A 15,672-nucleotide genomic window follows, 5' to 3' on the forward strand; every position below is an offset into this window, starting at 1 on the left:
AAAAAACAAAACAAATCAAAACAATGAGTGTTGACAGAAAAGGCTGGAAAGCAAAAGCTATCCTCCAAAATAATAAAGAGCATGTGGGAGAAATAATCATAGTAACATTTGTAATTACGCAAACAAATAAAATAATTTTGTTTTAATTAGTGTGCCCCCAAAATCTATTTATTGTCTTTCACTTAAAGGTAATATGATTACACTTCATTAAATTATGTATTAACTCAATAATTTTACTCAATAATATCTAAACAACACTTACCCTATTCAATAGTTGATACCACATAACTATAAAAAAGGCCGTAATTAATACAGCAAATTAATTCTCATGTATTCTTCTAATTAATTAGGTATTTTCCCTCCATCATTAGGCCACAAGAAACTACATTAATAGAATTAGAGATGGTTCTTACAGATAGTTACAACTGAAGCCACTGCTTCTGAGAAGCATATTTTTCATGGCTCTATTTTTTTCTCTTTTATCAAGAAAAAAAGATACTCTTCTTCTGGTTATAACATCTCTCTCTATATAAGAACCCTTAAATAATTTTGGTGAACCAATAATTACAACATGTCTTCACTTTACGAGATCTGCTGGCAGAGTTGGGTACCATATTTTCACACGAAAGTGAAACACTGACCTTTCAGAAATTTTGGAAATGCAAATAAGATCCCACTAACAGAAGATCTAAATAGCTTTTTGGTGGGCAGAAGACAATCATGAAAAAATAAAAGCTAATTTCTACTGATGTTCAGAAGGAAAAAATTGATTTAAAATCCTCATTAGATTTAGACACAGAATGTGTCTACCAAACACTGGCATCAGACCAAAGGTGACAAATATAATTTGTTTTTAAAATAGAAGAGACTTAACTATTTTCGACAGATCAGGTGAAAAACTTGTTTTAGAATTATTTTATTTTATTCATCATTGCTATTATTATTATTTAATTTGACCAGAGAGAGAGAGAGAGAGAAAGAGAGAGATACAGAGAGAAAAATAAAAGAGGACAAAAGGAAAAAGAAAAGTGAAAAAGAAACCCCCCCCCGGCCGCCCTAAAAAAAAAAAAAAAAAAAAAAAAAAAAAAAAAACTATTTTAAAAGGAAAGGTTAGATGTGAAATATTTCTGACCAGTGTTTTCACTGCATATTGCCTCCTTTCATATTTGCAATGAGGTTCCCTAGAAAGGAAAAGGTTGATATAGAAGTGATGAGTATCAAGTCTTTGCAGAGTACATGACACATAAGTGTGTATATTACTAGTCTATAGATGTTGTTACAAAAGCAACCATTGTAACTGAAAACAGATCTGAGTATATTAAATCCAAACTACAAAATTATGAAATACTTTATTAATAAAACTTGATTAGATTCTCTTTTTTTTATCACTTAGGTGGCTGCTTTAAGGGAGAAACAAGTCACTATACTAATGTTTGTGTTTTAATTTTGAACAATTTTGGAAATTCTTTCACCACTATGTAGCTATATCTCTATTTATTTATCCATCTATCCATCCAAATGTTAGTTTGTCAACTCCTCAACTATCCAACCATTCTCCTATAAAAAATTCAGCCATACGCTACAAGTTCCTAATATATACTAAGTAAATTATATAATTGCTGATATGTTGGTTATAGTCTTCCATTTATCTTGGAGTTAATTAGCACATAATAGTATCTTCCCTGATTTGAATATGTCCCTCAGAAATTCATGTGCTGGGACTTGACTATATTGTATTGCAAAGGTACTAAGTGAAAACTTAACTCCTGGAACTAGCAGATGGTGTAATGGTGATATCGTTGTACTCCCAACAGTCAACTGTGGTTCGAGTCCTGGACCTGGAAGCTTAAAATTCACACAAGATGTGTGCACATGCATGTCCAAAATCCTGAAAGGAGAATGGAGGAGAAGGGATTGTGGTGTGGTCATTCCCACTGAGGGTTAATTTCTTTCTGTCTCTCTGGTGAGCACACATACGCTATCACAAAAATCTCTATAAAAAGAAAAAAAAAGAAAACTTAATTCCATCAGTGTCCCATGGTAAAGCCTAGTGGGCAGTGACTGGCTTATGGTGATTACATCACAGAGGCATCCCTTGATGTCTCAAGAAACTGAGTGAGCTTTCTCTCTCTCATGAGATAGGGTTAGTCCTCCAGAGAGCTGGCTGGCAGAGCAGTAAGGATTTCTTTCTCTGCACATGTGCCCACCGTCCTCAGTGCTTCCTTTCGCCATGCTGTAGGCTTGGGACTTTAGAATTTCCAGCCCCCAGAACTGGGAATTTGTAAATAAACTTCTATTGGATCATCAGAAAAATCATGATACATTTTTACATAGAAAAACATAGAAAAATATTCCAACTACTTTCCCAGTGATCCAATGTCCTATTTATAAAATTGCCCAGGCTCAGATATTTCTGTTTTTAACTCAATAATGGACAAGGCAGTCTCTCTTGGTAAAAATGATATTTTCCTGCCCATTGGTGTTATTATTATTAGGGAATACCACTTTTAAAGGTTACAACAGTATTTCTGATTTCTTTTTTCCTCTAAAAGGACAAAAATAAAGGGCAGAAATCTTGACTGAGTTATTTTCAAGCCAGGAGACCATCACTGTATACCTGAGGTTGGAACCAAAAAGTAAAAGTGATATTATTAATTTCACACCACTATGAGGGTTATTCCAAAAAACAATCCCCCTCCCCCCAAAATAAATAAACTGAAAACATTTATGTGGAGTCAGGGCTTGCTCATGATTCATTACTGCCTAAATGTTATGAATATATATTAAGCTAATCTAAAAGTGTTATAGTAGTTGCAATATTTTAATCATGTGAAAGATCTTTCTTCCTTTAAGATTCACCTCAAATTGCTGAAGAGAAAAATGAAGCTAAGTCATAGGCTCTTTATGCCTAGGGGAGAAGAGGGTGCTCATCCATCATTACCATTAAATCATAAAGACTGTTAAATAATGTTTAACAAATAAAAATGATCAAAAGGACCTCTGAGTAATGTTTAAAAGTATTACTGTCATCTTAAAACTAAAGGCTACCCAGGCTACCACTGAGTAGATACCCATTTTGAAGACACAGAAATAAAATGGGGACCTATATTAAATAAGAAATTATTAGAAGGATTATGTCTCTGCCCATAAAAAGAATATAATTTAATTGCAAAATAATGTATAGATTTTTATGAGGAAACCTTTTATATGTTATTCTTCTATGAAATATCTATAATCTGAAAAATTACAAAGCTGAGATCTTCTGTTTCTTTAGTTCATAAATTAACCTTTACATATATAATCTTTATAGAATGTGGCATTTAGCTAATCTTAAATTTAAGTCCTTTGTTTTTATTTGTTGCATAAGAAACACAGAGCATTACATAACCAAACTTCAAAAGCTTCTGTAAACTAAGCAACTCATGGCAACATCACTGCCTTCAGCAATCACACTCCAGTGAATCATCCAAGTGACCTTATTTGCTCATTAGAAACTCTGTGTACAGGTTGCAAAATGTCAGAGTCTGAATTTACATTTTTAAAAGTACATCTTGCTGCAATTTAATGAAAATATTTCAAAGATCTCAGGTCAAATCCAACTATTTACTCATCTGTTCCCTTGCTTTAAATACTTTTGGCCTGGATTCACATATTCTTCACAAGCCAGACTTAATGATAGCTCTTCCTAACAGTTTGAAATGCCATTTGGAAAGGGGGCTGCTATTACACTATCATTCACACACCCTCCCCTAAAGCATGTTGCAAATAATTTAAAAACATTTGATTCTTGTGTTGTTTATGCTCTCAGAATGGTATCAGTTTATATATACCAAGGTACTCCCCTTACAAATAAGCTGTGGGGTCTTATCACTTACACTGAATATTATTATGAGTATAGTAAACTTAAGTTGATGTGATGTATCAAAGGAGTTTAACTTTGAACATAGAACCATGGTGTGTTTATATTCTAATCTATAATACAGAAAAAAAATCATAATAATTGACCTTAGTATGTATGTTTTGCTTTTTTTTGGAGAGATTTTCACTGTAGGGTGCGTGCGCTCGCCAGACAGACAGAGAGAGACATAGAGACAGAAAGCGAGAAATCATCCCCCAGGGGGGATGGTCACGCCGCAATCCCTTCTCCTCCACTCTCCTCTCGGGATCTTGGGCACGCACGCACATGCGCCCGGCTGAGTTTTAAGCCACCGGGTCCAGGACACGAACCGCGGTCAAGTACGTGGGAGTCCAGCGACATAGCCATTATGCTAACTGCTGGTTCCCTGTATGTTTTGCTTTTAAAGTTTCCTCCTTCTCCTCCTTCTCCTCCTCCTTTTGGAAGACCGTACAGGGATCATGATAAAGAATTTCTGGGGAGGGAACCAGTAGTTAGCGTAATGGCTATGTCGCTGGACTCCCACGTAGTCAACCGCGGTTCGTGTCCTGGACCGGGTGGCTTAAAACTCACGCCAGGCACGTGTGCGTGTGTGCCCAAGATCCCGAGAGGAGAATGGAGGAGAAGGGATTGTGGCGTGACCATCCCCCCTGAGGGGGTGATTTCTCGCTTTCTGTCTCTCTGTCTCTCTCTGTTTGTCTGGCGAGTGCATGCGCCCTATAGAGAAAAACTCTCAAAAAAAAAAAAAAAAGAATTTCTGGAGAAGAGTGTGTGGGGTGATAGTAAGGTGGTTGAGAGAGTTCAGTTGACTAGAGGGAAACTTACATATGCCATGAATTTACATGTAATTTTCTTATGCTGCTTATTTTCCTAGAACTGTATCAAAAACATTTGAAATGTTACAGAAATAAGACATCATCAATAATAACATAACTGCTAAAACCTCCAAACACATGTACTACCCACGAACACACAGAAGAAGCCACGTGATAGAGAGACTGAGTGCTCAGTATCATACTGACTGTCACCGGCCTTAGACCAGAGTGAAGGCACAGTTCCAGTCTCCTGAATTGTTCCACAAGGCCAATGCAACCTGCTGAGTGACACAGTTGGAAATAGGACAGTAAATACTTAATAAAAATGGTTACCAAACAAAAGATCCTCAAAGCAAAAATGGTGTGCTAATACCCACATTCTCTTCCACATCACCTAAAATGTGGCATCACCATTTGTGTTATTCAAAATGGATTAGAAAAAGAAAAAAAAAAAAAGAAAAGAAAAAGGGTTAGAAATAGTGGTTTGTCTAAACATTGTGAGGAGCAGAGGAGTCCTCTATAAACTTAGACTTGTCTATACCCTTTAGGGGTGGAGGTTGAGCAGCAGAATGACAATGTAAGGTGGAAGAAAGAAAAGAAAAGAGGTACATAAAATAAACAGTGGGCTTCAGGTGGAGAGGTTTGCTTAAGAACCCTGCATTTCCCCTGTCTTGTGTGGAGGGGAGGAGAGTAAAGAACTGATGAAAGAAAGGGGAAAAAAAATAAACCACCTACCTTTCTGTCTCTGAAACTTGGAGGTGGGCTGGGAAGATTGGAACTGGGGCATAGACTGCAGCAGCATGAAATGCAAAACTTGCCTATTTACCAAGTACGTCTTGGTCTCAGCTCTGCAGTACCCTTCCTGCTCTCTCCTGAACCGAGGTACGCTGGTGACTGTAAAACTAAAGAATAGCAACTGAAATCACAAATGCAAGACAGAATACAGGAAAGAGGTTTTGCTGTGTTTTTTTTTTCATTTTTTTCCTAAGACCACAGCTGCAGATTGTTTTGTAGAAACAATATTATATCCTTTAGCAGGCCCCATAAAAATTATTTTAAAACCTTATTGATATAACTGGATCTCTCAGTTTCCTGAATGTATTGTCTTATTTTGAAGAGATGGTTGAAAGCATCCTTAAAGTATGTCTTCTACCTCTGCTGGCATTACCCCCAAAATAACTCCCCTTAACAATAGTTTCTTGGGAAGACAGTCACTATCTATTCTCTACAGATCTGAGGAAAACTTGATGTCTCACCATTTGATATACAGGATATGCAGGTTCAAAAATTGAAACTCCTCAAGAATTCAGACACGTTACCTATAGTGGGTTTATATTTCATAGTGACAGAAGAAGTTCAAATGAATTCTTCAGAAACTTTAAATTTGTTCTGGCACCAAATTCTGCTTCCCAGGGAATTAAAATTTGATGAATTTCTTTACTTGATTAATACATCTAATCTTGTTACTATGGATTCCTCAGAGTGAAAATCTGTATTCTGTTCACTCATTCAATAATTAGAAATACGGATGGCATAGAAACCTTTGGTAAAGTCAGAAAGGACAGCATCGGAGTTCTATTGTTTTATACTGTCTGTATCCAATATTGGTCTATAATTCTAGCTACGATGTAGTCTAAGGGTAAAGGAGTAAAGGTAGAAGGATAATAAAGCCAAAAGGAAATAAGGAGACTTACGAAATGCTAGGGATATTAAAAAGGGATCTTAAAGCTAACCTTGGACAAACAAGAAGTTGGAAGAAGAGATCTATCTGCTACTTATGAAAGGCAGTACAATCATCGCAGATTGCTAACAGAGAACTATTCTACTGTAGCATTATTTTTTGAAGTTATATTTATTTTTTCAGAGAGCGAGAAAGAGACAAGAACCTGCAACAGGCTTTTTGCTTCAGGATCTACCCTTAGCCTCAGACAGCCCAGCTCGCAGGCACAAAAGCGCATGCTCTGCATAAGCAAAGAGGCCTCAGGGTGCAAATCTGTGACCCCCTCCAGTGGGTCTGGCACCACAGCATGTGAGTTACCACTGCACCACCTCCTCCTGCCCTACTGCACTGTTCCATTAATGTCTCTATGAACAGTCTTACTGTACAGAAGGCAAAAGTTAATTCTGTGCTTTTTCATGTTCAATATTAAATTGGGAATTCTAGATTAAAATTATGAACTGAATAAAGAACAAGGAAGACATGATGTAATATTAGAACACATAAGGGAAGATTCGAGATTTTTTGAATATAAATACAACGTGAGCAGAAAATGTGATTACTGCCAGTCAAATTGATGAAACTGCAACCATATTACTAAGAGGGCAGCGTCAAAATGAAGACAGGTATTGGGACACTCTGTCATACTTCCCAGATCGTATCTAGAACACTGGAGGAATGTTATCAATGCTGGGTACATTTTTTTTTTTTTGCGGGGGGGGAGCAGTTCCTTTTTTGTTTTTTGTTTGTTTTGTTTTGTTTTGTTTTGCTATAGGGTGTGTGTGCTCACCAGAAAGCCAGAGACAGAGAGACAGAAAGCGAGAAATTACACCCCCCCCCCCCCCGGGGGGGAGGGGCAAGCACCAGCCTTTTTCTCCATTCTCCTCTTGGGATCTTGGGCACACATGCATACGCGCCCGGCATGAATTTAAGCCACTGTGTCCAGGACTTGAACCATGGTGGGCTACATGGGAGTCCAGCGACATAGCCATTACGCTAACTGCTGGTCCCAATGCTGGGTGCATTTTGATGAATGAGACAAAATAGAAAATGGTTCTGGAAAGTATCATGAAAATAAATTTTAAAAACTAGAAGTATTTGGTCTGGACAACGGAACACTAAGGTGAGGTGGAACTATGAGGACCACGCTGAATACATTCCCGGTGGGAATAGTTGGTATGAAAAACAACTGTTACCCCAAGTATAGAAATAATATGTTACCAGTTAAGGTAATTTTTCAATAACTGAAAACTTTAATATTTACTTTGATAAATAGTGAGAACTAGAAAGTATTTTAATAATGATTTGCTGGTTACTGTGAAGGACTTTCCACATGGGACTTCTGCACTGAACTGGAATGTAGAGATCAAGAACCCTCAAAATCTCTAAGATTCTATGATTTCAGTCTTGGAGGTAGGGCTGACGTTATGAACATATGCTAATTCTGTGTGGAGTAAGAAATGCTGGAAATGCTCTCCTGCTCCATCCTATCCAATAACAACAAAAAAATTCTCATTATAATAAAATTCTCCTATTAGATAGCTAGCCTGTTAGGCCTTGAATACATTTGAATATTCAGAGAGACATATTAAAACATAAATATCCTTAGAGGAAGCAATAACATATATGAATTAGTTACCTCTTGTTCACAGAAAGACAAGAATCAGAGAGGTAGTAAGAACAAGGAAGTAATGTTCAAGTGGGCAAACACCTCTAGAAGACAAAATGTAGAATACGGGCCAATGATATTTTTGCAAGGTTCTCTTAGGTCTCTGTCACTTCCATGAAGAGATGACCTAATTTTCCACCATACTAACTTATCATCACAACCTATAATTAGGATAGTTTCTGAAAGAAGCCACTGATTGTATGTATGTATGTATGTATGTATTTTAATTAATTATTTATTAAAATTCATTATTTGTTTATTAAAATAGAAAATATCTGTGTAACCAATGCCTATAGTCACTTAGACCAGTAAATTTCAAAAATCTTAATCTTTGTTGAGGTTTATCAAAATGGAGTCAGGTTTTCATATATGGCTATAAATCTGTATTAGCAAAATAAATTTTTTGGTAGGTTCTACTTAATAAAAATACTGTATGATTTTGTTAATTAAAATGAATAGATTTTAGATAGCTCACTATAGCTTAAGCCAGGACTCTTTTTTCAAAATACAATAGTTAAAATTTCATGTATTCCCATTTACCAATAGTCCTAAATCAAACCAGCATTCTCTATTTCTGCAATTGGTAACTTCTTACTTTGCTCTCATTACTATTCTCCCTATTGTTCCAAGTGAAATCCTACATTTTCTCTTCTCCCCCACCTTGTCCAAACAGCTTCTAAATTCTTTTTTACAAGAAAGCACTTCATATATTTTTTCAATCCTATTGCCACTACCTCAGTTCATGCCTTAATTATCTTTCAGGGGTATTGCAATTTCTCATAATTAATATCTGTCCTTCTAACCTTTCTTCTCATAAAAATTCTCTTACATACTGGTATATGAGAACTTTCCCTAAAATATATATTCTTATTAAGTAACTTCCTAGTTTAAAAACCTTCAGCAACTTACTATATAACCATAGGAAAAAGTCTAAACTAATTAATACTGTATTAGCATTTTCTATTATGTTATCTCAAACAGTTTTCAGCTCTAATTCCAGGTACTTCTTTCTATAGTCATCATTCTCCTCTTACTCATTCTAGTGCTCATCAGCTAAGGACATCCTATACTTTCTAGTAGCTGGACGGCCCTATGGTCTTTCTTTAATCAATCAATCAATCAGCCACTCTCTCTCTTTTTTCTTTTCCTGTCGTCTATTCTCTCATGGATGATTTTCACCTCTTCTCATTTTTGAATTATATCTTACCCTGTAGTTTGGTTTTACACATCTCTTCTTCCCCAGCAATGTCAAAGACACCAACGAAGACAGTAGGGACAACTAAGTACTCTGCAAATGTGCTTGGCTTTGAGTATATTACATTATCAGGTACAAAGGGAGTCAATCTAGGGACGTTATTTTAGCCTCGGGCCATGTACTAGTTGGTACGCCTCTACATGTGTTTGCATTTCTTCACAGAGATGGTGAGAACATATACTTCCCAGAACAGCGTACTTCCCAAGAAAACATTGATCTGTTTGTATATAAAAAGAAAGATAATACACAGCATTTTCTGTGTTTACGGGGGCACATTTCAGTGCTCAGTCACTGCTGCAGACTCCTCTACTAAATGCTCTGATGTCACATGGGACAGCAGCTGGCTGAGTGGAGAGAAGACAGGGACCATCTGCCACACTGTGCATGTTACTGTGTAGCACAAGGTGGTGGCACATGCTCCAGGTCATCTCCTGGCCAGTGCTGGTCTTTTCTTTCTTACTGCTCGAGAAACATTCTGCCTGGATGACCACTTCACCAAGGGGTCCACTTCCTGAGACTCAGGAACAGTGCCTGAGTCAGTCACCCATGGTGATACCATTTTCCTTCCTATAAGTTATTTTGGAGGTATGAGATCCAATTATGGCCAATGGAATAAATAAGAAAGAAAATTTGTCAAAAAGGGATTTCATTCTTGAAAATAGACTCAAAAAATAAAATCTGTGTCTTCTTGTGTTTGAAAGTGGTTGATACTAGACCCATGAATCTGTCTTATGACTACAACAAGAGCCACCTTTAGGACATTGCTGACATCTCCAAAATTGAAAGAAAAAGAATGAATCAGTGAACTTATTGTCACAGGGCTGGAATATTCTAACTTAAAATTGTTATTTATGTGACAATTACATCTTCTTTATTATTTAAACCAGTTGAATAGGGGTTTTGATTATTTAGCAGAACAGGAGCTCACACATAGGACTTCATAGGGGCATCAGGCATCTTACTCTGAGGGCAGAGGTTAATCATTGTTAAGCTCCAGGGGAGAAGCACATTATTTCTATTGGCTGCTTGAAAAATTGTGTTGGTTTGTTGTTGGGCCCCATTTTCAGATCCATGAAGGAAATGAATGAAAACATGAAATTTTATTTTTCCATAGATTGCATAAGAGTCATAATATCTTTTTTTTTTTTTTGAGAGGTTTTTTGCTATAGGGCGCGTGCGCTCGCCAGACAGACAGAGAGAGACAGAGAGATAGAAAGCGAGAAATCATCCCCCAGAGGGGATGGCCATGCCACAATCCCTTCTCCTCCATTCTCCTCTTGGGATCTTGGGCACACATGCACACGCACCCGGCGTGAGTTTAAGCCACTGGGTCCAGGACTCGATCCGCGGTCGACTACATGGGAGTCCAGAGACATAGCCATTAGACTAATTGCTTGTCTCAAGAGTCATAATATCTTTAAAATATTCTGCATTTCTCAGCAGGATCAATTATCAAACTTAAATTATTTAAATGACTAATGTTTGTCTTCTTCACTAGTTTAAGAGCTCTCTAAGGGAGCAAAACAAGAAATAATGATTTAAATAATAATTGGAATAATAATGATCAGGAAAAACAATGAAAAGATACTGGATGATGAAATGGGGATTTTAAAGTCTCTGCATTGACTAATATGCATGGTATTTCTCCTGGAAAAAGAAATGTAATACACAGTAAAGTTATATGTGATTCAATGTAATATAAACAAGATTATGCTGATTAATATATTTTTAAAAAACTTAAAAAGAGCTCTATGAGGGCACTGACTATAATCTGACAGGAAAGTCCTAACTTGATATCAGTAGTATCTAGGAGGGACTGGTATGTAAGTGTTCACTAAACGTGCTCAATGAACCCTGTGAAAAGAACAAAAGTATGAGTATATGCACACACTCTGATGAGAACATCAAAAATAACCTCCCTGCTATTTCCACTGCTCACACTTCCTCTTCCTTGCCTCTTTATCAATTCTATAAAAGTAAGCTATATCCTGATTTTTAGAAGAAAGGACAAAGGAAAGAGAAGGAAGCTATCTTTAGTACTATCTGCTCTCTCCCACTAGATGGAAAAGGGCAAATGAAAAAATCCTCAAAGGCAATTAAAGAATTCTCATAACGAAAGCTATTGAGTCATCAGAAAAGCTATGACACATTTTTGCATGGAAAAACATAGAAAAATACGTCAGGACTTTTCCAGTGACCCAATACAAGCAAGTATATCCTGGAATGCTTATTAAACCACGATACTGTTGGGTCATTGAAAAAAATCATGACATTTTTCTTTGTTTTTCTATGTAAAAATGCAGCATGACTTTTCTGATGACCCAATATTTTTAAAATGTTCAGAATCATACTTCTGAGAGCCAGGACAAAGTTTAGGAATAATTCAGTATAAACTGGGCTGAGTAGATTTCTCAAGCAACTATTTCAAATTCCTTATTTTTCAGATGAGGAAACTAAAAGCTACTGGTACCAAGATTAGTATTAGTCTTTTTGATATTTTATGATAGGGTAAAAAATTAAATGCATACAGTTATTATAGTAAGTGATAGCAAAAAGGATATTTTCCAGGCAATGCCGTCCCAACACGGTAATCAGTGTAGCTCTTGCTTGGATGGAAGTTGAAAATAAAAAGAAGGTCTGCTCTCTCAAAAGCGATGATCTTATTGCTCTCATGCTTTTCACTCACATAGGCCTGCAAGAATTAATACATATTATACATTGAAATAATACCTAGATGCTGCTGCAAGTCAATTCTTTTTTTAAAAAAGTCGTTTTTGGAACCAGTAGGTGGTGTGGTAGTTATGGGTGCTGGACTCCCATATGGCCAATGTAGTTCAAGTGCCGGACCTGGTGGCTGGATTTCTCACTTTCTTTCTCCTCTCCTCTCTGTCTCTGACTCTCTCAGGTCAAATTAAAATAAATAAATAAAGTTAAAATAAAATAATTATTTAAGAAAAAAGTTGTTTTCATTTTTCTTAATAGTCTTGTTAGTTATTAAGCCAAAAATAAAAATTATAGTACATTTTATTTTTGTTACAATTTTGACATATCAGACTTTAAGCCAACAAGTCTCAAAAAACCACCTAAATAGTATAAAAACCTCCACAGACACTTGTCAATCACAAACAAAGCAAAAAGAGAGGATTAACTTTGTGATATAAAATAGTAAAAAATAGTACCTACACCATATATAAAATGTTTTGTGTGTATAAATTAGATCTACTTACATGTAAATTTTCTATTAGGACTTTTGTTTTAGTCCCTGGATTTGAAGTAAGGTACTTAAAATTACTTTTTAAAATTTAATGTAACTTAGATATTATATCTAATCCCTAAACCTACTATTATCTTTAAACTGTATACATTTTATTTCATTTGAGAGGTTTTTGCCTTAGGACACATGTGCTCACTGGAGAGAGGCAGAGACAGACACAGTGAGAGAGAAAGTGAAAAATCAACCCCCAGGGGTGCTGACCATGCCACAATCTCTTCTCCATTCTCCTCCTGGGATCTTGGGCACACATGCCCATGTCCCTGGCATGAGTTTCAAGTCCCTAGGTCCAGGATTTGAACTGCAGTCGGCCACGTGGGAGTCCAGTGACATATTTGCGATGCCATCTGCTGGCCCCAAATTGTAGTACATTAAAATGTACTGAATCTGACATGACTTTGTCAGATTCAATGACAACTCAAAGTCCATTATAATAATTAAAAAAGAGAGAGTGAAAAGGTTTGAAAGTAATTACATCTGCAAACTTTCTTTTTTTTTTAATGTCAGATGAGTACAGTGCTAGCAGCATTCAAGGCTCAAGGGAGACACATCTCACAAAATGGTAGGAATACCTGATCACCCTGCTTAAGAACCACAAAAGGATCAATCTGTTGCCAGAAGGTGCATGTGCTTGTTGGAACAAAGACAGAGAATGAAAGTGAAAGAGAAAGCACTCCCCAATAGGGTGTGGTCATACCACAATCCCTTTTTATTCATTTCTTTGTCCCATCAGGATTTGGGGCATTCATAGTGTGCTTTTTTTTTTAAGCCACCAGTGAAGGAATTGAAAAAACAGCCATGTGGGATCTGACTCCCTGCTGTGCAACAGGGCTGGCCAAAAACCTCTTATTTCATACATTACATATTTACAGTTGGCTGTGAAAAATCTTTGCCTTTTCAACATCACCCTCACCCAGACTCAGTGTAGAGAGGAGTTATTACCATGTCTAGCAGAAGTACCACTCTTGGTAATTTACAAATGTGAATCTAAGGCTCTAGAATGAATAGCACCCCTGTTGATATTCAACACTGTTCTCACTGAATAGGAGCATCATTTTGCTCTGTCTTCTGAAAATAGCATTACTAATAAACGTGATTAGGGCATTCATGTCGTGTAGCCAGTCTTACTGAATATATAAGTACCTTTGTTCACCCATTAAAAAAAATCTTACATAGACACCAAAGTAAAAACACATCAATAGTAATTTCAGCAGCACCAGTATAAAGTAAATGGATTATAACTAATACATACTATATGCTAATTTTTCCAAAAGAAAAAAAAAAAGCCTGTATAAAATTTGCACCTGTTAATTACATTTTCTAAAACTTATTGAAAACTGAGACTTTAATTCCAGAGGAGAGTCAGGCTCATGAAAAATACAAAACAGCATGCAGGTATAATGGCATCTATTGAAATGACAAGTTAGAGACCAGTAAAGAGGAGGAAAAAGGAATAAAGAAATCTACATGTTGTCAAAGTAGTTTATGGCAGCATAATTATTTATATAAAGAAAAATGGTCTAAACAATTAAGATGTTTCCACTGCAGGTTGCAAAATGGGTCCCATGTAGAGCTTTTGTTACTTATTTTAACCAATTGAAATAAATATTACTAAATTTCAACACTACTACCACCACCAACAAACTAAGCATGAAAGTAAGCAGGGCATTATGTTTACGATTTTCATTATCTATTGTGGAGACTGCAGTGACATGTTTTGACAACTTGAGGTATGTTACAGGGCACTACATGTTGAATAATAAAGTGCTGTTTAAAAGATCTGCATTCCGATTTAAATTTGTCATTCTAAGCATGTACAGCCTTGGTGACTAAAACATAACATTTAGAGTAAAGAGCTTACCTGTGGAGCTGAAAGCCAGCCACATCTTTCTTCCAATCTATTCATATCCCTGTCAAAGTTATTTAGAAACTTGTAGCGAAGAAGGTCATCATCTGTTAAATGAAACTGCCTTCTGGCATAATGGTAACTCTCATTATTTCCTTTTCTTGGAAAGTCTAACCACTCGGGATGCCCAAATTCATTACCTGCATTGGAAAAAACAAATGTACACATCACCTACTACTATTAGCACTTCTTATTAAGATAACCCCATGATTGTAGGATTTTAAAGTCTTTAAAATACGGCTCTAGTTTAAGATACCTATACTGTGAGATTGACGCAGACCTGAAATAGCATGGTTAGCTCAGAAAGTAACACATTTGGACTCCGAAGCCAGGGTCCAGCCTTAGACCAGTGACTTAGTGTTGCTCATTTCAATTTCTCATGCACCAACCAAGGACAATTATGTCTGTCATGCTTAGCTCGTCTTGGAAATAATCCCTGAGATCTCTGAATAATTTCTGAAATCTCTGTTGATGTAATCCCTGATGTCTGTACCGTGTTTTACTGTTTCCAAAGGCTGTCTGTGTATACTAGTTTTTGACCCTCGAAGAAGCTCTGTATTATATTTACTTCATAGATGTGAAGTCTAAAGACCTGGCAGCTAGGAGATTTGCTCATTCTCAAATAGTACTAAGTAAAAGGCACTAAGTAGAAAAGTAACTATTAGTGTCCAGTCTTTAAAAATCCAAAGGCTCTTGTATTTCATTATACAACTATGTTATCATTTCAGGTGCTACATTAATATAAGTCATCGGTTATTAATTTTTGTTATTATTTTTCAGACTTGTTACTATTAGATAGTATATATTCAATTTCAAGTGTGCTTGCATGTATTCATGGTGTAGCTGGGACACTTGGTTGGGAATCCATTATCCAATAATCCATTATTTCTCATTATAATGATGAGAATCTGAAACCTAATAAAACTAAAAAAGAAAGAAAGAAAGAAAAAACTCATGTAAAAATATCTAGTTTCATTCTGAGAATCAAATTTAGATAATAGTCCTCTAATAGATTTGCTCTTATTGTTTTTTCCAAGTTGAATTTCTACTTTAAGGATTCTAATTTTCTCCTAAAAAATAAATAGTACTTTCCAAGATTTATTTTCATTTACCATGATAAACGAATACTGCAATTTTCTAAACC

The 15,672-nt window shown here is 36.1% G+C and overlaps 1 protein-coding gene and 1 non-coding gene across 2 annotated transcripts in view; both read right to left on the bottom strand.

Annotated features, from left to right (window-relative positions):
* The window catches only part of GBE1 (1,4-alpha-glucan branching enzyme 1), a gene marked incomplete at its 5' end in the record, with an annotated part of 110,564 nt that overhangs the window by 32,354 nt on the left and 62,538 nt on the right, over positions 1–15,672 (bottom strand). The window contains 2 exons of the mRNA XM_006162606.3: positions 11,913–12,043; positions 14,484–14,668. Of these exons, the coding sequence (XP_006162668.1) occupies positions 11,913–12,043; positions 14,484–14,668 (316 nt within the window). The remainder of the gene's footprint in view (positions 1–11,912; positions 12,044–14,483; positions 14,669–15,672) is intronic.
* Positions 13,124–13,226, bottom strand: LOC114004798 (small nucleolar RNA U13). Its single transcript, XR_003546869.1, has one exon. It is a non-coding gene; the product is annotated as a small nucleolar RNA U13 (small nucleolar RNA).

Source organism: Tupaia chinensis, unplaced genomic scaffold, assembly GCF_000334495.1.
Source record: "Tupaia chinensis unplaced genomic scaffold, TupChi_1.0 Scaffold140301_1, whole genome shotgun sequence".
Taxonomy (NCBI): Eukaryota; Metazoa; Chordata; class Mammalia; order Scandentia; family Tupaiidae; genus Tupaia; species Tupaia belangeri.